This window comes from Neolamprologus multifasciatus, chromosome 14, assembly GCF_963576455.1.
Source record: "Neolamprologus multifasciatus chromosome 14, fNeoMul1.2, whole genome shotgun sequence".
In the NCBI taxonomy this organism is placed as follows: Eukaryota; Metazoa; Chordata; class Actinopteri; order Cichliformes; family Cichlidae; genus Neolamprologus; species Neolamprologus multifasciatus.
The window spans coordinates 15,282,927-15,306,432 of NC_140452.1; the positions used below are offsets into that span (position 1 = coordinate 15,282,927).

The 23,506-nt window shown below is 40.3% G+C and overlaps 1 protein-coding gene across 1 annotated transcript in view; it reads right to left on the minus strand.

Moving 5' to 3' along the window:
- LOC146503747 (tyrosine-protein kinase receptor UFO-like) overlaps positions 1 to 21,997 on the minus strand; it is a 25,284-nt gene extending 3,287 nt beyond the window's left edge. Inside the window, 20 exon segments of the mRNA XM_085130884.1 lie at positions 227 to 363; positions 1,017 to 1,176; positions 2,069 to 2,178; positions 2,753 to 2,874; positions 3,313 to 3,405; positions 3,853 to 3,930; positions 4,210 to 4,305; positions 6,074 to 6,165; positions 6,431 to 6,560; positions 7,349 to 7,366; positions 7,532 to 7,676; positions 7,778 to 7,917; positions 12,150 to 12,345; positions 14,093 to 14,115; positions 14,118 to 14,207; positions 14,312 to 14,392; positions 17,172 to 17,354; positions 17,445 to 17,545; positions 17,927 to 18,137; positions 21,325 to 21,997. Of these exon segments, the coding sequence (XP_084987010.1) occupies positions 227 to 363; positions 1,017 to 1,176; positions 2,069 to 2,178; positions 2,753 to 2,874; positions 3,313 to 3,405; positions 3,853 to 3,930; positions 4,210 to 4,305; positions 6,074 to 6,165; positions 6,431 to 6,560; positions 7,349 to 7,366; positions 7,532 to 7,676; positions 7,778 to 7,917; positions 12,150 to 12,345; positions 14,093 to 14,115; positions 14,118 to 14,207; positions 14,312 to 14,392; positions 17,172 to 17,354; positions 17,445 to 17,545; positions 17,927 to 18,137; positions 21,325 to 21,487 (2,369 nt within the window). The 5' untranslated portion in view covers positions 21,488 to 21,997.
- Positions 21,998 to 23,506: the final 1,509 nt, after the last annotated feature.

Here is a 23,506-nt window from a genome sequence, read left to right on the forward strand (position 1 = left end):
CCTCCTTGTTCTCAATTCTTTAACTTCTTCATTTCTATTTAGTGCATGGGGATCTGCCAGGCCCCTTCGAGGCCTTCCCCAAACCGCAGCTCAATTCATGTCAAAACATTCACTTTTACCTACTAAAACGCTGTCAAACTTAAAATGAGGACGTGGGCCCAGCTAGTGAAATGAAAAGGGAAAAGATTTCATTATCAGCAAAGTGTTTTTTGTCAAGGATACTCACATGCTGTCCAGACAGTCTGGTGGCTGCTTGAGACGGTTTCCTTGTCTCAAATAATCATAAATCTCACTATTTTCGACCCCAGGGTATGGCGTCTGACCCCGAGTGGCGATTTCCCACATGGTGACTCCAAATGACCACTAAGAGGGAGCAAGAGAAAGATGGAGAGGCGTACAGGGAAATAAAGAGAGAGAGGGTGAGGAAGGGTTTAGCATCAATTCCTGTAGACTTTACACACCTTGTCACACATTAGTGAAACATGAGTCTACACTGGTCAAACACTGGCTATGGAAAAATATCACAGTCATGTTTGTCTTGGATTTTTGGACAAGCGGGATGTCCAAAAATCCAAGACAAACATGACTGTGATATGAACAAGCACTAAAGAATGCAGATCATTTTAAGTGCTGCACTGTATAAACACAACTGCACATGTGCATGGACACTTAGGCCCTTAAAAATACTGTATATGTCATTAGCTTACCAGCTGCTAAAGTTGATATCACTCACAGATGTTGGTCAGGACATATTTATGCATATACTGACATTTACAGATATTTTGGTAAATAATTTTGTCTTCATGACCAGCTGGTATGCTTAAGTAATGTATAAAGCACTTGTTTCTGAGTACTTCAGGTCTTCTAAAAAAATTTGACTATACGGCTTTAATTCCCCAAACACATTGTTAACTTTTTGAGAAGGTGTATTTTTGTTCCCAAGACTCTCTAATACTGAAAGCCTTTGCTCTGTACTGTAGGGCACACAGTAACAAACACACAGAAGATGAACTTACCACATCACTCTTTGTGGTGTAGACACGGTCAGCTAAGCTTTCAATGGCGATCCATTTTACAGGCATCTTGGAGATCCTGCCCTGTCTGTAGTAGTCTCCATTGTAGATCTTCTTGGAGAGGCCAAAGTCAGCCACACATACATTCATATTCTCATTCAGCCTGCGAAAGGGCATTTAGACATGAGCTAGAGTTATTACACTTGTGTTGGTCCTATATATATTGAACAGTATCTACATATCGACAGTCTTATTTAGGTTTAACATCCAAAACATTTGTTTTATACCAGCGGTCCCCAACCTTTTTTGTACCACGGACCGGTTTATGCCCGACAATATTTTTACGGACCGGCCTTTAAGGTGTCGCGGATAGATACAACAAAATAAAACTAGTATCGGTACCGAAAAAAAGAAGATTGAGTCATAACACACGTGAAAAGACCCAGGAAAACCAAGTTAACGATAAAAACAATAACAAAATAACGCTGAAAACCGATAAAAACCCTACATTTCACACCTGAGCCTCAACTCTCGCGGCCCAGTAGCAAACGACTCACGGACCGGTACCAGTCTGAGGCCCGGGGGTGGGGACCGCTGTTTTATACCACTCATAAACTGGCAAGGCAAGGCAAGTTTATTTATATAGCACAATTCAACAACAAGGTGATTCAAAGTGCTTTACAGAGACATTAAAAAACAAAAACAATAAAAAACATGATTTAAAATTGATTAAAAAAACAGTAGATGAAATCAGAACAGTACATAAAATCAGTAGTTAAAATATAAGTTTTGAAATTTAAGCTTAAAAGTGTGGATGGCAAGGCTTGCTTGCATCATTAGTCTTTTATTCTAGCAAAAAAGAGACTAATGCCTAAAACTGACATCTAATAGTCATGTTTAATATTAAGCAAAGTCTGTAGTTCTTGCTTTACTTCTTTACCGAGATCTTCTCCAACCATTGTATGTTGGATGAAAAAAAAAGGAAAGCGAAAGAGCAAATGAGAACACCCACAGGAAGTGAAAGAGCAAAATGCAGAAGCAGAGATTGTGCTTACATGCAGTTGCGGGCAGCGAGGTCTCTGTGGATGAAGTTCTTCTTGCTGAGGTATTCCATTCCCCTGGCAATATCGGTCATGAACTTAACCAGCATTTGAGATGGGAGGTACTGCAGGATAATACAGAGAGAAATAAGTTTTGTTTTTGTTCTTTGTCTAACAAAGCTGACGTGTATTTTCTGTGCAATAGAGGGCACCAGAGCCCATCGTGTTTCAAGTCTGAATGGAGCACTCCTTTGCTCCAGATACTCCTCATGTGGAAACAATAGAGTTCAGCTCCACTGTGTTCTTGGAAACTGTGCATGGGTGTTTCAATACTGTGTATGGATCTTGTTTTGATTAGGCTTGTGTTACCCAACTTCGCTCTTCAGGGACTTACTGCGTAAGTCAGTTTAAAAAACCAAAACAAAAAAACAAAATAAGTATTAATACGTAACACTTCAAATAAAGACTTGTGTTTCCATAATCTCTGACTCTACGTGTTGCCGGAAAAAGTATGGGTGGAGACTTGTTTAAGAGATCTTTGAATCTCTGTTGAACTTTGGAACCCATTTAGCTGACAGAGATGTGAACTTATTAAGCTGTTAAGTTGTGTGGGACTGTACGTGTGCATATGCATAGGTGACTGTGAGTGTGCATGTCTGTTGCTGATTTTGTGCATTTGTTTGCTGTAATCAGACTAACCACAGGACAGTCTCCCAGCCTTGAGTATAGCAGATAACTGTGCAGATCTCCATGTTTCATATACGGCAGGATGACCACAGGGGAGGGATATCCTTCACTCTCCACAGTCTGTAGACACACACCTATTAAAACAAACAAAACACAAAAAGAGCTTAGTATGCACAGAGACTTCATGCCTGTTCTGTCTATTCAGAAATTAACGCCATTTTACTTTTAATCCCCAAAGTCTTGACTGTGTATTTAAATAAGTGTCTTCATCTATGAAGAAACAACACACAATAACTGCAACACAAAGGATTTATTCTATGGCTCTGTTTTCTTTGGCTCTTACACAGAATACACAGTATATCGCTAACATTTCTTTGTGAGTTTTGTGGATCGTCCTTAAAAAACAGCTGCATTGAGCAACAAATGCCTCCAGCGTTTTCAGTTGGATGCAGACAGAAATTTCAAAACCTAAATGGCTATGTATCATTAAGTGTAAATTAGAAAAAACACAACCTTTTGCAGTTCAAAATTGCCAACTTTTGACATGCCAAGCAGCAAAATTGCCAACTCACCAAGGAGCCTCATGACATTGGGGTGGTCGAACTCTTTCATGCAGGCAGCCTCTCGAAGAAAATCTTCCATCTCTGAGCGTGTGCATATAGCAACTGGGGAGAAGAAGGTACAGAGGTGAAGCCACATCACCCATATGTTACTCAGTAGGTAATGCATGGCACTAAAACCAAAAGGTTGACAGTTTGCAAGAATAAGAAATAAACTATTTGAGAAGGCCTTTTGACTCCCTGGATTTATTTAACTGTGAGTTCATGCATGTCAGCATTTTTAACCACTGAGGTTGTTTAAATTTCTCAACTAGAGTCCCTCCATAATTTAGTTTTGAAAAAAATATATTAAAAAAATCATATGGGGTAAAACTTTCTCTTCTGCCAATATTTTCTAAAAGCTGACTTTGTCCGTTTTCTGATGAAAACTGAGATTTTTGCCCTGAACACTTGTAAATTTTTGACCCAGGAGGCTGCTTATCAAATGCCCTGTGTTCCAGAGATGAAGGGATTCATTGTAGTGATTGCTGAGTACTTTTACTGTCTACTCACTTTTCATAGTCTTGACAGCGACTTTGAGAACAAACTCTTCTTGAGTCAGCAGCCCTTCCATCACAGAGCCAAACTCCCCTGAAGACAGAAAAACGTAGTTTAAAAAGCAATTGAAAATCACCACTCATTAATTTCTCAACTGTAAACAGTTTATACGGCTATTAAACAGCAGAACGTTTTACTATACAAATATATAACATATTTGTCTGACAGGAGATAAGTAGAAACCTGCATTGGTGCTATGGCAGACAAGTCTATGAACATGTACCAATTTTGATAAAGAAGTGTTAACAAAGCCTGTGATTAAATATATATATATATATATATATATAAAAATAACAAAACACTGAGCACTACCTTCTCCCAAGGTCTTTCCCAGGGTTAATTTATGTCTGTCCACCATCACATCTTGGAGCTTCTGCTTCAGCTCGTCGCTGATGCCCAAGCTGTTCACTGAAGAAAGGGGAGAAAAAGAATTTTAATGTTGCTTAGCTGCCTGAAGCAATTTAATTAACAACACAGAAATGAGAGAATAACAGCCTGATTTTGCCAAACAGCCTCGCTAGCTTTCCCAAAACCGCAAGCCAAAAACAAAGTGTTTACTTGTAAAACTCCCCAAAATGAGCATTAGTCTTTCCAATTTTAATCAGTATGTTAGTAACGATATTTGAAGTTGCATTCAGATAATACATTATCTTTTTTATGCACTTTTTCAGGTACATGTGTTTGTTGCAAGTCGAACATAGTTTTATGTCTAAAAGACAAAACAAAACCATTAAAAGTGAATGAAAATGTTACCAGGACCTAATAAATAATATAACATACTGAAAGTAAAAGTGCTTCAATTGCAATGCAAAAAAAGTGCAATATTCTTTAAAAAAAAAAACTTTATTAAAAGCTCTGTTGGGAATATGTGACCCCAGTTTTGTTTATTACCCTTTTCTATAAGTCTATGTGATCCTGCAGAGACCAGTTTGGGTTGAGGGACACGAGGTCAGAGGATTAGGCTGGTTTAAATACTCACTCCACAGCTGGCTGTCATTGAGCAATAGTGGTAGGCTGACTACGCTACACATTTTAGCTCTGTTTTCACATCTGGGCCAGGATGTGACAAGGCTACAACATGCTCAGAGATCCCCTCCAGCTGCTGCTACACCATCAATCTGTCATGCGTTGGACAACAATCTACTCGGTCTTCAGGCATGTTCCAACACATGCTGGCGTGACCAGCTATTAGCCAAGGCTTCTAACATCTAGAGCTTCGGGGTTTGACTCCACTCTTAGAACTGGCTCAGTGTCCACAGCTTTAATTCTGTCCAAATCTCTCCAATCTGATCCTTTCCCTTTTACCCAGTGCAACTTTCTTCATTCACTCTGAGTCTATAATATCTCTCCATCTCTGTATCTTGGCCCCTCTTATTTTACTCACTGAATAGTTTTTTTTCTCTCTTTTCCCTGCAGTTTTATCTTACTCCTGGCCTCTTTGCGGCTATTGCAAGCTGAGACTTGACCACGAGGACTAAAATACTGTGTGTACTGGTTACAGTGGCAAGACAGGTATATCAAATCATGAGGACTCGCAGGGACTGCTGGCTGGGGAAAGTACACAAACTACTGCTTCTATGATGCTACCAGTTTGAGTTAAATGGCACTGTTACTTTATTTCCCAACACCACATGCCTTTTCCCAATTTGGAAATGTGGAGCGGATATTTTAACTTGTTTTTAACATCTCCAGTATCACGTTAAATTTAACTTTAATTTGCTTATCTGAAGAGTCTAGTTTAATTTTGATGTTCATGCTTCAATACACAGGCCATAACTTCATTACTACATTTACTGCACATCTAATTAATAGGCCTATTAAAAGACTGTCTTATGTAATATAAAATGCTCACTGTTGCTATGGTGTATGTCAGCTGACTGAACTCTCCAGGGCTATTATTACTGTGGGAAATGAATTAACTGTCAGTGCATTTCTGGCTTTGATCAACCAAAACAAACTAAAGATGTTTTTCTTGCTTTGAAATAATGAGAATAGAGCTGTAATTGTGTGACACTTTTCTTCCACAGAACTGCTGGTTCCTGTTACGTCTCTTTCTTTAAGGGCATGTTTGGGCATGCTGTTAATAAAGAGTACCTATTTCTGCCAAAAGGACAGTTGGATGCAAATACAGAGTATCAGCTTTCTGCCAAACATGGCAGACTACAGAGGAACTCACATGTTGCTTCTGTAGTCCTACGGCTGTACGAGCGGCGAGCACGGTACCTGACCACCAGCTCTCCACTCTCCATCATGGGTTCAAACGCCTCTCTGTGAAAGGATACATCACAAGAAACAGAGCAAAACACAAAGTCAGGTCACACCAGTGAACAAAAGTGAAAAGATGGACTTGGGCTACATTTCATGAAGCTATTTTTAGTCTTTCAAAACAAATGTTATTGCTTTATATAAATGCTTTAGAAGTGTGCAAGTCAGGCAAGCGGGCTGAGACCCAGAAAAAATTGAAACTTTTTGGTTTGGCGCAGTCACTGAGTCCCTCCCTTCCAACCACAAGGAGCAGTAACACCCTACGCACCCAAAGCGCGTCTCCTTGCGCCGCAGCTTGGCCACGTAAACAGCCAGGAACACAGCTATGGACACAGCACCGGTAATGGCCATCACCACATAAAACCAGTGCCAGGAAAAGGCTGGGGGCGATGATGGACCTGAAGGAAAGGGTGTGGATGGAGACAGATGAGCGTTTAGTAGCGTAGGTCTTGTAATTTGGAGTGGGGATTTAGGAGTTTAAAGCAGTAATTAAGTTATTTTATCAAAGAAGAAAGAAGACATGATTTGTGTAAGTTATATTAGCTAGACGACAAAAAGCATGCTGAAATATACATGCTGAATTGTTGGGAATAATGGTATGAATCAAGTGAAGAAAGTGACAAAGCAAACTCTTTAAGCTAAATCAAAAAGTCCTTCTTTTCCTAAAAATATAGTCATTTTCTTCACTCTAGAAATACTTTGCTGTGCCCTTTCCCACACTGAAATTTACTCTCCAGTCACTGCCACAATCTACTGCTGAACACTCACAAACTCTACCCAGTGTTTACAACTTCTCTTTCTTTTCATACTCATCCTAGACGACTTTTCTTGCTTGTTTTTCTCCTTTCATTTTCCATTTTGTTGTTTGAACTGTCTGTCTAGCTCTGTTAGACAAAGCAAACAGAGATGCTCACTGCTCCTGCCAGTTATAAATATTTATGATTCTTCTCCTCATTCAGCCCCATACCCCTCTTCCCCTTTCCCTTCTCTGTGAGATCATCTTCTCTTTTTTTTCTCTTCCTTCCCTTTTGTCTCAAAATACACAGTGAAACAGACTAAGAAGAAGTAGACCAGTCATGGAGAAAAAAAAACATGAGCTCACTTCCACTATCACTGTCATTGTGTGCTACTCAGAGAGGTGACAGAAGAATGTTTGTATGTGTACATAAATCCAGTCATTGCTCACCTCTAAATTCACCCATTTCTGCTGGTGTAAAAAATAGAGAGCACGTGTTAATAATTTGACTTTTTAAAACAGATCATATCAAGTATATTTTAGCAACCACAATTTCATCAAATGAAATCATTGCTTTATAAGAATAATACGTTAATCACACCTGTTGCAATAAATGACGATTTTGTTACTCACCAGGAACGTTGAGTGTCAGAGTCTGAATGGGTGCCCAGGGTCCTTGACCCGCCCCTGTATAGGCACACACTCGGAAAGAGACATTGGACAGGGGGACAGACAGATTGATTGCAAACTCAGTGCCCAATCCAGTATTGACGACAACCTGAAAGAAAAAAATTGGTCTGTCATTATTAAGAAAAATGGACATTTTCTCTATGCATTTGTAAATTTAGCAACTTTGCTGACTGTGAATGTGTTCCTCACCTGCTGAGTAGCAGGTGTGCTGTACTCCACCATGTAACCTTGCAGCTGCCCATTTAGTTTTCCTGGTGGCTCCTCCCACATTACTAGTACCTCCGTCCCATTTAACTTAGCAGTCACATTAGCTGGTGGATTTTCAGGCACTGAAAAAGAAAAACAACAGCGAAGCTCTGAAGCATCTCAGTTTTCTCTCTCCCTCCTGCAGACTAGGATTGCTCAGTTTTCCTGTTTATCCCTCTGTGTTACCTTGCCCACTGGTAGGTGGAATTAATCAGTGCATCTGGGAGCACCTGTCCACTTAACTTGTGTCTTTCACACAACTTGTAAAGACTCATGGAAACAATCACAGCCATTTTTATTTATAATTATTGTAAGTGTACCATCAGTACTTTAACTGTGTGCTAAGTGGCCTGTGTCCGGCGGACTGGAGTTAGCCAGGCATGTGTTGTTTTGACAGCTTAGAGCCTCTAGGGTGTGGATAACTCTAGCAGCTGGAGGGAGAAGATGTCAAAGAATGTGGAGAATTTGGCTTTATTAGGACAAAAAGGCATCTGAGGGCACCGCAGACAGGGGTGATTAGTCGAGTTCAGAAGCTGTTCGGGTCTTTCTTTGTCATCATGGTTCAGTAAAGTCCTGTGTCTACTTGCAGTCTTCATGCAGTTCCTTTTCTGTTGGCCATTCCTGTTATTGTTTTATTCATTCTTGTCTGGCTTTGTTTTTGGCATTCGGGAGAGGAGAGGGGAAAAAAGGCATCTGGCTACCAAAATACCCACTGGAGAGAAAATCTAGCTGAATAACATGCTAGAAATAGTGTGAGGAATTTATGCACTGTGTGTCTAGTGTGTGTGTGTGTGTGTGTGTGTGCGCGCATATGTGACTGATGCACTGTTTAGGACAGAAAACCAAGAAAACTTTCAATAAGAAGAAGTGAAGGCTTATTTCCTGTGTTAGTGTTTAAAGCTTACTTTGTGTTTGCTTCTCACTTTTGGTATGCTCCCAAAGTCACACAAACAAGCTGGACACCCACACACACCCACGCATGAGCTAAGTCACCGTGCGTTTGGGAAACACAGCCCAGCCCTATGGATGATGTTATCAGGAAGTGTTTGGCGGGTGATTGTTTCCACATGTGGTCCTTATTCTTCCTGCCAGCGGCAACAAAAGCAAACTCTAAGTCAAGTTTGTTCCAGCAGTTCGGCTCCGCATTTGCTTAATCATCTGTCGGACTTTCTCTCTCTGCATTCTCCACCTCTTTGTTGCCCATACTCTTTTACTCTCCTTCTCATTTTCTCTCTTTAACTGACTTCTATCCAACACAATTCCATCGTCTTCTTTCCAAGTTTTCTTCTCCTTCATTGCTTGCCCTGTTTTAATGCCGTTCTTTGTTCATGGAGTGGCGAGTTCAAGTGAACAGACATGTTGATGTAAAATGTAGGATTAAAAAAAAAGAAAAAAAAAAAGAGTTTCCCTTGGACAAAAATAATTAGATTTGCAAACTTCAAAAAATGAAATGAGATGTTTATTTGTGCTTTTTCAAAAATGCCTCATGTTTTTTATTCTTCTGAAAGAATGGAAAGCAAGCCCTTACTTGGCAAGAGATTGAGAAAGAAACTCTTGAGCCACAATTAGTTCACTACAGCAAAGGTTCAGATTTGAATCCACAGCAGACTTACTGTTTCACATCCTGTTGGGGTGAAGAAAGTGTCAAATGATCAGATTTGGAAGATTTTGAAAAGTTGTTTGAAAGCAGGGATTTGACTCTTTCCTTATTCTTTATTCTTTTTTCCATTCTTACAGGCTGTACGCCCTGTGTATGGAAAAAGGTCATCCTTAAGCCAGAAACTGACTGGTTCCCATGCATGAGAACTAGGAAAGCTCTACACAGGAAACATGTGCAACACAAATGTTAGTGTCATCAAAAATGCCTTAACTTTTAAGGCCATCCACCTTCTTTCAATTTAACAGCACAACCGACTGCTGTCTGTCTGGGAAAAAGAGTCACTTGATGCTTGAGAATGCTTTTTTTGTTGGCAATAGTATTAAGCAGGATTAAACGTGACACGTGTGCACATTGGGGTATGTCATCATGACTCACTTCCATTGGGACAGTGAATCGGGCTGTTCTGTGACTGTTTATTACATCTCTTTGGGGGTACAGACTGACGTTATGCAAGGTGTGTGCAGAGAGTCAGGACTCCATTAACAACCATTTAGTTTCTTAGTAACTGATTCTTTGTTTATTCTGTCTGTGTGTTTGTGATTTTTTTTTATTTTATATTCTGGGGTTCTTTTCAGACAAATAAAATAGACTTGTGGTATGTAAAGAAATGCAATAAATGTAAAATCTCATCTCATCGCAGCGTTAGGATTAGCGGGGTGACATGGGTCGACTCGCTTCCTCTCCCTCTGACCAGCCCTACCCCCTCGTCCTCCTGGGAAAAAAGTAGACTGGGAAAATAGCTAGATGAGTGTTTTCTCAAAGCACCCCCTTCTCCCATTTTTTTTTCTGCTCTTCCATCCAGTCCTTCCCTACTCTCACCACCACCACCACTTTTTTCCCTTTTTCCCACAGTGCCTCGCTCTGTGTTCTGGAAAGGAAAATCATAAGTCAACTGAGGTTAAAAAAAGGGGGGGGGGTGAAAGATGAAGGAGTCAAGCTGAAAAACTGGATTCAGAAAAACTTGTTCAGCTTGTTCGGGGGTGCAGGAAATCACATCCTCAGCAATGTTTGTTGGATGAGGTAGAAAACACTGGCTGAAAGATAAATGAGTAAAAGCAAGCCCAGTTCTTCTGGAGGAACCAGATGAAGGACACGAGACATAAAGGGAGAGAGAGTTCAGCAGATATGCACAATTTATGAATGATTTAAGGAGGCAGAAAGCTACAGAAGACTTCAGGCTCAAGAAAAAAACCTTGTGGGAGTTTGTCAGAGACTTCAGCAATGAAGCACATGGAAAATGTGGAAAATATTGCTGTGCTGTAATCAGCCAAACTCTCTCTATTATTCTCTAACTCAGTTTACCCTTAATGCCTCTTGAACTATTTTTCTCAAAAGCTAAATGTTATGTTTCATATGTTGTCATTTTTTTTTCCTGTGAAACGAAATGAAGATTGCTTTAGCTCAAAAAAAAGAACTGAAAATTCTGCTTGTTCGAGGACTGCTTCCCTTTTGCGTCTTCCATTTATGAGAAAATGAGAAATACTGTGTTTACAGATTACAAGCAGCTTCCCTCATGGAAACCCCCAATCACTGCTCCTGTGGCACGTCTCCACTCTCCATTCCTATTTATCCAGGGATACAGAAAGCATGAGCTGGCATGGAAAATCCCACCTCAGTCTAAACTCAAACACAGGCTAGCATTAGAGTTTGGACAGAGTGCTGCAATCCTAACTGAAGCCTTTCAGGAGAATTTAGCATCTACCTTCCTTTTCCCATCACAGCCTTTTCTGTCCCTTCAGCGCCAGTCAGCCTTCTACTTCAAGAGTTTATATTTAAAGCTGGGTTCACAGTCACTCACATCTGGTGACCTTCATGAACACAGACTAAGGAAAAGGGGCACAGTAAGGAATATTATGACTAATGGTGCACTGTAAACTAATTCCCTAACTCCATATTATCAGAGTTCAGAATAAGTCTTGACTTATAATGATCCAAGTTGAAAATAATTCAAAAGACTCTGCAGGGAATTACATCCACCTTAAAATAGATCCAGAAAAAAGGGGTCGTGGGGCTAAAACACTTAGTCAGTAAAAATGTAAGTGCAGTGCTGCTGAGGAACTTTTGCCAGCTTGAATTCTAGACAAGACAGAAAACAGTCAAAGTGACTCATGCCCAAAGCATAAGACAGCAATGAAACACAGCTGGAGTATATTAACTACATCTTAAACATAACATAGTATCAGATATGCAGACCTAATAAGTGAATTAGACTTAAGTCAGAGTTCCAGACCTATGAATTGGGCTTTAATCTACTTTGTCACCCTGGAACAGAACAGCTAGGCCCTATGAAGCCATCATCTTTATTATTACTGTTTTAGTCCCATTGAATAGGCGTAGCTGAGAAAACAACACTAACACATGTTCAGTGTGACTGAGGACATCATTCTGTTAGCATATACTTGCACATTTAGCAGTAAAAGTATCCTGCTGCCATTTGTTTGAAATGCACTTATAGAAAAATGACCCTTACTACAGAACAAGAACACCATAAAACATAAAACAGTGGTGTTTTTGTTACTGTGTAGATTCTGTCCTGGTCTGGTTACAGTTCACAGAGCCTTGACCTTGAAATAATCTCACACACAGCGACATAAAAAGATGCGCACATCCGGACAAGACATCCTTGGTGAAAACAAACAACTCTGCAAAACTAACCTCCTTCTTTGGTACATAGCTCCACCCAGGGAGACCAATCAGATGGGCCTTGGCTGCTATGGCATGCCACTCTGACAGCATAGAGGGTGTGAGGCTCCAGGTCTTTGATGATGTGTGAGGATCGTGGCATGGACACAGTCTGATTATGGATCAGCTGATGTGGGCCTGCTATGATGGACTCTCCTGAATGTTTGGCCTGGAACATTAAGATGATAAACATTATACTTTGTAATCAGCGGTTCCTATTAATCTGATTTACTGGTTTATGTGCAAACAAGAAGATGATGTGCTGTTTTTGAGTCCAAACAATGACTGAAAACGATATAAGGAGAAAATAGAAAATCCCTTTGAGCCATGCCAATCTCTTTAACAAATCAAGGAATTTTTGTATGCATCTCTGTGCTTTGCTTTGTTTATTTAAATTCTTCACAGACAGGCGAATTGGTTGTGCAGACAAAATGGAAAAAATTGAATTCTTGTCTGCAGTTTCTTAAGCTATTATTTGTTGCTGCTGCTGGTGGTGGGGTCATTAAGTGTTATTTTTTAACAATGCTGTAAAATGCTCCTTTGCTGCTCTGAACAAAAGCCAAACTCAGCAAGGTAGACTAAAAGCAGAACCCACCAACCAGACATCACAGGCAGAAACCTGCTGTCTCTGCAAAGTCTTTATGGTAAACACATTTAAAGAGGAACACTAGAAAACAAAAGCTTCTCTGCAGCAATTTTATAACCACATTAAAGTTGCTGGTGTAGGCCATTATTCTGCAGCATTGTTCATTAGCAACAAACTTGTTTGAAATGGGTGCAGTTCACAGGTAGAGTTAAAAACATTATAAATAATATGTCTAAAAATGAGCAGCCACACAAACAGATGTTTGTAGCAGGTGCTGATGTGTACTGTTTTACCATATAAAGCAGGGAGGGGTAGAGGATGAGTTATGGCAAGAAAAGAAAAGCAAAATCTCTTTCATTTAAAACTAGGCTAGCAAAAGGTTCTGAACTAGAGAATTAGCAAAAAAAACATGAGCAGTCAGAGGTCACGTGCTATAGGAAGCTTAAGTCTTTTTCCTTATGGCATGAGGATCTGAGGATGTCTTCAGTTGCATGAATGAGGAGAACTGTATGAATGTGTGTGGGTTTGTGAAAGCTCGATGAATCACCGTCCAGCCTGCAAAACAAGTGTTTAATCTAATAGTACAACTCAGCCCTGAGTCACACTCCAGCATGCATTCCCCCTTGTATGGCTCAGACCCACAATACCGGCTGTCACTGACTTTTCCTGTTTTCTTTTAACAACTTTCTCCACGCCTTTCTTTCCTTCTTTCTTCCCTTCTTTCACCTCTCTAAACCATTGCCTTTTCATGTTTCTCTTCACTACACAAACTATCGTTAAATTCAGCTTTTTGCCCCATTCTCCTGAAGTAGGCCCCTTTTCTTTTCCCCTTACAAGGGTAAAGGGGTTAGAGAGAGATGGAGGAAGGGAGGGGGCAATAGTATCAAGAGGTATGAGGGGCAGCTTTATTAGAACCAGACGTTTAGGGGTGGTGCTGCAGTGTTCCCTTCTCCAGGAGAAAATTTTCCTCCTCTCAGCTATGAGCTATAACAGCCTCAAAGCATGATAGTGGCAGAGAGACACTTACAGAAAGAAAGAGAGGGAGGGAGCGGCCCTACATAAGTCCAAGAGGCCACTTTCCCAGAGTGAAACATGACCCACTGGTACATGAATAAAGCTGGGAGGGGTAGAGGATGAGTTATGGCAAGAAAAGAAAAGCAAAATCTCTTTTCTTTAAAACTAGGCTAGCAAAAGGCTCTGAACTAGAGATTTAGCAAACAGAGGAGTCAACGATCAATTGTTAACAGGTAGAAACAACAAACAGCTTCTGTGGTTATTCCAGCTAGTTGTGCTATTCACATCTCCCACATTTACATCTAGTTTTTCTCACCTGAACAGAACAGTTGACTATCTGTAGATACCTCCGAAACCAGGTTCCCACGATAAATGAAGTGCAGACTGAGTGATCTCTACAGCTCTCACATCCTGAGGTTTGTTGGGGAGAACTAAACAACAAAAACAACCCCCAAAATTAAAGATGTAAACATAATTATATGCAGATAAACTAGCAATGGCTGAAGTGACACTGCTTGCATGGGCTGACACCTACCAGTGATGGTACCAGATCGGGAGCTGGCCACACCCTTACGGTTCTGGGCCTCACAAGAGAAGGTGCTGGTCCTGTTCAGGCCTGGACAGAGAAGTGAAACACACAGGTGTGAGGAGGAAACACTTCAGTATGCTGAGTTGCATGTGATGTCAATGTGAGAAAAATATAACTAGAGTGAGAATAGCATGGGGGTAAAAGTTTCCATTCAGTAACATCCTCTGTTTGTCAGTAGTATTAGGTAGTAGGGTGCTTCTTCCTGAGAGTGTAATGGTCGTTAATCCAGGAAAGACTTACAGATTTTACATTTTGATTTGTGGTGTAAAAAAGTGAAAAGATGTGCAGCTGCTTCAGCTTTGGCAAGACAAGACAGTGTTAAACTTTTATACCTTATCTAAACATTTCAAGAAATAACTTTATTCCATTGTGAACAATGAATCTTAATGTGAGTAAATACATACAGAAATCAGGTTTACTTGTTGCACATGTTTAAGCAACGAGAGCTGACCAAAGCTGTGTACTAACACAAATAAAATAGAGGAAGAAAGAGCAGGATAAAAAAAGTGTAGTATGAATTTCAATGATAGAATATCAATTACTATAATATTAAGTTTGATCAAGCCAATAAAAAGCCATATAAAGCACAGGTGGAGATTTGCTGATATTCAGGTTGAAAGACATCAAAAATATGCTTATTCTGGTATAAATCATAATAATTTTAGGACTTGGATGTAGTTTTGATTAAATTTTTTTTCTCAATTAGCTACTATAACCAATATTATTTTCCACAAGATCATCAAAAAAAACAAAAAAACATTCTGGTTTTAACTGCTATTTGACGTAATTTGAGGTTTGGTTTTTCAAAACTGCAGCTTCATGATAAAGCAAAAGTTTCAAGAGTTGCAAATGCTTTTTGCTTTGTAGGCTGGAGAACAACGAGTGCAGCCTAGCTGAAGTCTAGGTGTAATATGCTGAGCTGCTGCCTTCAAGAGGAGCTGGGGCTCCCGTGAAGGGGGAAAATAAGTATGACACACTGACATTCAGCAGAGAATGAGTCCTCTGACAAAGTGACTCACAGCGTGCTCACACATTGAGCATTTTGTAATGCAACACAGGCCTACACACACAGACAGACAGTGAAACATGTGACATTCAAGTTTATCACTGTTATCTAACACCCCAACATTGTCAATAAGCCACAAGCTGAGAGTGACAGAATCATGCAGTGTGTTTGTCCTGCGCCGACGGCACCATGCCCCCATTGTGCCGTGGCCGGAAAAAGAACAGGGGGTACGATCCTCGCTGGCTGTAGTGAGGGGTTGTGAGAGGGGGAAAGGAGGGAGGGCAGCGTGGGCTGACCACTGGCTGTGTGCGACAGTGAACTGCTCATCAAGCCAGATTGTGCCACTTGCTCGTGTCTCCTTCCTTCCTCATCAGAAAACCACAAAACAACATCCTTTAACAGCTGGAAATGTCATAATCTGTTACTAGGAGGAACCTCATGATCTGTGCAGTATTGACCAACAGTGTCAGCTGGGAAAGGCAGTGCGTGGCTTTGGTACTTTTTTTTTTTGCTTGACTAACATTTTCTGTGAACAAAGTAATAGTATTAGATTTCTCAACTTTCTTAAAAGGAACTGGGATTGTGAATACTTTAATGGTTCATGAATAACCAAAATGGTTTAGAACTGAAGGAGAAATGAAACTGATAATGAAGTTGAAAGCGTTGACTTTAGCAGGGGAGTAAACCAAATATGCACATAAATTTATTTTGATGAATAGATTTTTTTTTGCCCAAGACACAATAAAAAAGAAAAAGAAAAAAAGAAGAACAGTTTATAGAGGACTTCTCAAATCATGAAGCCACACGTGTATGGCTCTTGGTTTCTTGCTGGTTGGAATGCACTTCATTCCATTTCTCTTTATGGGCTCCTTGAAAGATTATTTGTGTTTGCCTTGGTTTGGATCTGTGGTCTGCCAGGCCAGCTGTCCATACCAGAGTTGTGAGTGTAGGTTACCATCAATCGGGTCCTAGTCAACACCATGCAGCCTGCTCCGATGAGTCAAACCAGAGCCTTCAACTGAACACCGCTGCTTACTCCTCCCTTTTTCCTTCTGACTCAGCCTCCTCTGTTTTTCAGCCTACCACTGGTAGGCTAGCTGGCAGGCATCTGTAGTTTGCATTCAAGCAGCAACAGAACCCCCCTCCTTTATTTCCTTCTTTCTTTTATCTCCTTATGTCCTCTGCACATCAATTTTCCATCTCCCAATTTCCCAATTGTCCTTTCTGTGCTTGCTGCTCCTTTTTACCCACAAAACCACAAGGCATGTCCTCAATGGATTCACTGGCAATGTGCCAGCCTGGCTCTCTCTGGGGAGGGTGGTTATTCGGTAGTATTGTTTTGGCCATGAAAGGAGGATTTGAAAGTATTTCAAACACAGGAGATAGTTGCTATGCAGTTTTTGAAGCGGGTCATTATAACCAGTCTAAATAGATTAGATTCAAAAACTCAACTCTGAACCACAACCTCTTGAAGGAGGACTTTTTACTCGTCTAATATTTAATTCCCATATTAATTATTTTTTACCTGCAGAAATTAACATTTGTAACTCATTAATCATTTAAGTAATTAATCTTCTCAGTTTTTAAAATATGAGGACCCACTTCTCTTGCCAACATGTCAAGTTTGGGGAGAATGTTTTTCTTTCTTTTTTTAAAAACTTTATTTTAACTTGATCGTTTGTTATTGTTTTTATTTTCTCCTGTCCATTTCACTGTCAGTGCAAAATGAGGATTTGAGAGATCTGTTTGTTTAAACTGGACTAACTAGGCTGTTGTGCTTGACTGAGTAAAACATGATACCTGTGAGGTTGAGGGTTGAGGGTGAGAGGGCCACTGGATCCGTCAAAGAATTCAGAGGATGCCCATCCTGTAGCCAGATGACCCTGACTGGTTCAGGAGGCCCGTGGGCTGCACAGTGAAGGCTGAAGGAGACATTCGCCATGACAGTCATGTGGTAGGGCTCCAAAGAAAAATGAGGAAGGCCTGAGAAACACTTAGCTGAGTCAGGGTCTCCACTCCTTTAAACAATCCAAATCTATAGACTTCTGTAGCTGTGGTTGTTTAATAACTCACCTTCCAGCTGAATACCACCCTCATCAGAAAAGGTCTCATTGCTTCCTGATAGAACAGCGCATTTGTAGTAGCCCATGTCAGGGAGCTGGACTTTCTCAATTCTGTTATGTATATAAAGAGGAATATTTTCAAAGGTTTTGTAAGAGCAGAAAATGTCAAAGAAAACTGGTAATACAGGGAGCTGATGTTTACTTTCTTTCTAAATTTAACATTCAGTCATGCCTGAATAAAATATTTCAAGTTACAGCAGATTAGACAAATGTGATTTTCCTTGGATTGCATAATTTCTTTGAGAATTGATTTCTCTGGTTCTCTACTGAGAGTGGAAGTCAACATGGTGACATAATCCAGCAACAGCCCTGTTTGAGCTAGAAACAAGACGGGGTGGAAGAACAGGAAATAAACACATTTTTAGACCAGGTGTGACTGCTTCACAATACATAAGAAACTTCCACATGTTAGCAGTCAAAACTGCATCCTACCTGAGTGTGCTTATGATAGTCCTACTGTTGCTGCCAGTGAGAACTTGGTATTGATTATTTTCTGCATGCTCCAGTGGCACACCATCTTTCAGCCAGATCACATCAGGGGACTCCACGTCCTCACTCCCTTTACCATTCAATTTGCACTGCAATGTAACAGGTTTGCCCAGTGAAGAGATGACAGTAGTGGGACTCTTTACAAACTCCAAATCTTTGAGAGAGGAAAGAAGCAGAAGAACAGGTTAGCATTTTTCAAATGCAAATTTTTTGCAGTCCAAAAACTGAAAACGTATCTTCAAAGAACAAGATTTCCCGCTCTTCTCTTTTCTATAGAATCTGTGCAGCTACAAACTGAGCGTAGCATTACTTCAGACAATGTTTAGCTTTGTCTGCAGTCTTGTTACATCAACAGCTGATCTCAGTCCAGCCCAAAAAACCTACTGCTGGCTCAGATGGTACCCTTCTGTGCATTCTTCAGGCAGATATCATACAGGCAACACCATGTACTGCTCCTGCAAGCTGCTTTGCAACCCACCGTAACCCCCAGTGCCTTCATTTCATCTTTTGCTTGACCTTAATGTGATGTATGTTGTCACTTTGTTGATGCTTGCTTTGAGCTGTACATGTTTGTCTTGCTGTTTCTTTCATAGGACATAATTTTTCTATCACAAACAGTCATTGCTAGAAATGAAAGGTTCACTCTTTTTTTGGGCTAAAGTGGTCCTGACTCAACTGTGATTGTTCTGCATGCATGCGCATGACACCTTTCAGTAGTTTAATTCACATAATTAGATTAACTACATTAATCATGTCATCTATCCAATATAAAACAAAAATAAAGAAAATGCCTAAGACAAACTCCAATAGATTAAGGTGAAATAGTCCAAACAACAATTCAAAACCCAAAGATATTTAAATTACAGTGACACAAAACACAGAAAAGTAGTAAATCACCACAAACAGCAAGTAGCAAATTTTGGTTTAATAAATGTCTGGAACATTAAATCATAAACAGAATTGCTGTTGTCCTATTAATCAATCAGCTAATATGTCCAGCACTAAAGTCTTCATTTGGTTCTGTCTGATAAATATTTATTGCTTGTGACAGGCTTACTTTTGCAGTTGCCAGGATATGATAACCCGAGCTTTTGAAAGACTCTGGTTATCTCGTGCTCTTACTGATAGTGAGGCTGACCTGAGAAGGTCAGCACTGATACTGAGATAAAGGCTTCTTGTTAGAGGAAGGTTGCCTATGTTGCTTAAACAAAATCTGAGAACTGAGAGCCCAACACAAACTAAACGTAATTATAATCACAGCTTCTTCATAACAGTATTCACAGACCTGCAGCCTATAGATGTCTGATGTCAGAAAAACGTTGAAAACGGAGGATCATTCTTTCTTTTTACCTTCTGAAACTTTCAATGATAATGAATTAGAATACGTAACTTAAAAACCCAGATTTTCTTTAAACCATCAAACTGGCAAGTGCACATAAGATGTGCACAGATTTGTGATACAAGAATTCTTTTCTTTCTTTCGCAGCATCACATAAAAATGCAAAGCATCCACTCAACCAACCAAGCCAAGGCAACTCCTTGTAGATAAAGAAAACATAAATCATTTGAGGATGAGCAAACTTGGTTTTCAGAGCAAGAATGAAAAAGCAAGATTTTCTCAAGCTTGTCAACACGCCCTCCTCGTCTATTTCATGGTCACCTTTCAACCTTTGACCCTTTACAAAGACCCCAAAGACCCATTTCACTATAACACATAAATGCCCATAATTCAACAACCAAAAACAGATTTAAAATGCACCTTTTTGCAGTACTTACTTTACTCTTAACTATAACATGTCTTGACAGAGTGTGTGCTTCCCCACCTCTTTGTCTCTGTGTGTTTTCTGGCATTAAAAGTCATTCATCCCTTTATTTTTTAAGCTTGGCTGAGCTCTTTCAATATTCTACATGACCCTGGCTTTGCCCCCTCCCCCTCCAGTGCATTGAACCATTGAAGCCTCATTTTCTCTCTCTGTATCTTTTTTTGCTGAATTCATATAATAATAACCTTGTAAACATTTTACAAGATTGCAGGTACAGGGACAGAGAGAGGAGCTACAGACAAACTGTGTGTCTCTGTTTGTGTGTGGCCTGTCTCCACTGATTCATTGGTGCCTAACTACTTCATCGCCTCCCTATTGTTCCCCGAATTCCCTTCAGGTCCCCCACTTTTTCCCTGATCTTTTCTTTCCACCCTGCCTCTACTCCTACTCTCCACTCTGTGAGAATGCTCAGATGTTAAATGTCATTGGTTGTGCACATACCAAAATGTCTGACACAGTCTTAAACATTTATCCTCCTCTCACTCCCTGCTTTACTCCTCCTGCATTTTAACAGTGTGGAATCCATTCACTGCGCACCTTTGCCCTTTCTCCTTTTCATGCCATTCATTGGATTCATCCTACACATTTTGCCACCTCCCCTCCAAATCTCTACTCTTGCCCTCTTACCCCATCCATCATTGGATTGGAGTCTGAGTCAGACAAGCTCTGACTCACAAACCAAAGCATTTGGCCCCCTGAACCCCTCCTCATCCTTCACATCCTCACATCCAAATAGGAACTGAGACACCCGAATAAAATTCTCCATTCTTCACATCGGTGTCTAGTAATCTCCCTGCCTGCTAGTCATACATATACTGAGGGCAGGTGCCCAAGAGACAGAGTGACTGCAATTGTCAAAACATAAGCTGACAGGTGGACGTCCCTGTAGGGATACTGTTTTCATCGACTGGGTGCAGTTGAAAGTTCCCAAACAGTCAGTAAAGTTTGTTTTAAAAGATAATTAACATACTTTTGAAACGATTCTGTATAGTGTAGAAAGACTATTTCTTAAGAAAGCAGAAATTTGGCTCTTCATCTTTCATCTTTGGCGTTCAGCAAACATTCTCTTTGGTGATTATGATTCACCCATGTCTCAAGATATTTACATTAAATGCCCACCTTTCACTTGTTTCAGTACATCTATCAAATTCCAAATCTTCTTCGCTTGAACTCCCAGCATGAATAAACATTGATCACCTGATTTCAGAAACATTACCCTTGAGCAGTTAGTGTTACTGGTTGTTACCTGTCAGGTAAAACTCCCCCTCACTTACTTTGATTGTATATATAATATAATAATAGTATACAATTAATATCAATCCCTTATTGCTTTTGATAACGCTTTTTTATGTTGGCCAGATGTTGAACGCCCCTGCAGCTGTGGTTAGCCAAAAACAAATTGAGTTAACGAGACAGAGATCTGACTGTGCTAATTGCTCTTTACGATGTTTCCCCCTGCACACAACTAACAGGCATATTGGGTAAATAAAAAAGCGCCCCGTTTCAGTTAAACCTTACCTGTCAGCGATTCTGCAGATGTTGGTATCCAAACCGAAAACATGACGGTGAGAATCACAAACGACCATTTAGACAAATTCATACTTTCTCTCGAAAACAAATGACCTCGGAAAAAGAGCTTCATGAGGAGAAGAGTCATCCTGGAAACATCACCAGACTCCATTACCGCATCGCAGCAGCTCAGAGATTCAAAGTTACGTTTTGCTCTAAAGAAAAAGAAAAAATTTCTCTGACTTGGCAGGTGCTGAAAATGTTGAGTATCCACAAATCAAGACCCAAACAAAGCGAATCCTCGCGTTTCAGTTCCCCATTTTATGAAACATGCGGTTAAAAAGTCTCTGAATTGCCACAAACTCTTGAGTTTCCCTTATCCTGTTGCTTTGGTTGGTTTCAAACGGAGCAGGGCTGTCTCCATCAAAAACTTTCATCTACCATGAAAAAACGCTCTAAACTTTTCCTGTCCAAACGAGAGTCTATTTCTAGCGACCAAGAGCGTATTTTTAAACCAGTCTTTCCTGCAGCCGGTTGTCCAAAGTCTCTATCCTGCCTACAGGTTCCCTGCGACTCCAGACATTCCCCTGGCTTTCTTATCCCTCTCCCCCTTTCAAACACGATTCAAATTCCTCAACTCAAGTTCTTTCCACCCTCCTCCTCGTCCTCCTCCTCCTTCTCCACAGTCTCCCTCCTTTTCTCAAAGGATGTGAGAAACTGCGGCATGCTGATTGTCTCTGCCCAATCTCCCATTCGCTTTTTAATTACACAGGGAAGCCCAGAAGTTGTAAATGTCTCCGTAAATCAAAAGTTTCGCGCTTGAAACACTGTTTAAAACACAAGCATGTGCATTTCAGTGTGTGCAACATGACAGCATCATGTACATATAATAAGAAAACATAATGTTACAGACCTGCATTTTTAATAATAAACTTTTCTTCTTTTCCTAAGAAATTTTTTTTTTAATCGCGCTGTCTAAGTAAATTACTTATCCACATCTATTGTTTTTCTGTATACTGTTTTATAATAATTTAAACATATAAATGTTTAAAAGTACTACTATTAAAATACCATATCCAGGTTTAGCAGGTTTATTTTAATTAATTCTTCATTATCTTGCTGCTGTTTAAAGCATTTGAACATGTCGATTTGTTATTCCAACCAGTCAAAAGCAAACGGGATGTCAGCAAAAATGCATTAAACGCATTACAGAAAAAATATTCAAACTATTTTTGTTTGCATTTACTCCATCTACACAAACAGAGTCACCATCGATGTCTGGGAATTTGTTTGAAAATCCGGATTCAGTCATACAATTTGAAGCACTTTCAGCTGTAGTCTAAATAACTGCGGCTTTCCTTGATTTACATCTAAGTTTACTGTTGTAGATCGCGATGTCTGAAGTGTGTTCTGTGTGTGCGTGAGGAAATTCTTCTCGGTGCGTGAGAGAAGTCCCTGCAGGGTTCTCATATCATTCATGAATGAATTGGATCTGCTGTGTATATTTCAGTTTTTTTCTTCTTCTCTGAAAACATGAGAGGGGCTGCACTCAGGTTGCGAAGAACTCAGTCCGACTGCCCCTTTAAGAGTAGCTCTGCGGACAGTGTTGTGTTCCCAGGGTTTTTAATGGAGACAGAGAGGCCACTGAGAAAGACCCCATTGTATATTGCTCTCCTTTCAATCGGGGCCCTGAGCAATGGGTGCTCTCACTGCTCCCTGATAGAAGCACAGAGTGGAGGGAGGGAAGAGGGTCGCAGAGGGTGGTCCTGCATAAGAAAGCGGGGTGTTCAACTCCAAAACACAAAAGTTTCGTGGCTAGTTGGACCTGGAAGGAGTGAATGTTTGGATATAAAGGGGGAGGGGGCATCAAGTCTAGGACTCAAGGAGTGTTTAGGTTCAAGTCACGCTAAAATTCTGATTCATCACACACCAAGACCCAAAGATTTAAAGACCTTTACAACGAAGCTCAAGTGGATTAACAAGAATTAAAAGCAAATGGTCTAGGTTATGAAAACACTTTAACCGGCAAAACAACTATATGGGCCCCCAGCTACTCACAGAGTAGTAGGCTAGTGCTGAGCTCATATCCCTGATAATCTCAAATGCTTATTAACAAAACAACCTGTCTCGAAGAAGAGTGTCTATTGGCTGGAAGACATGAGAAACACCTTCCTGCTACTCTCCCAGCTAC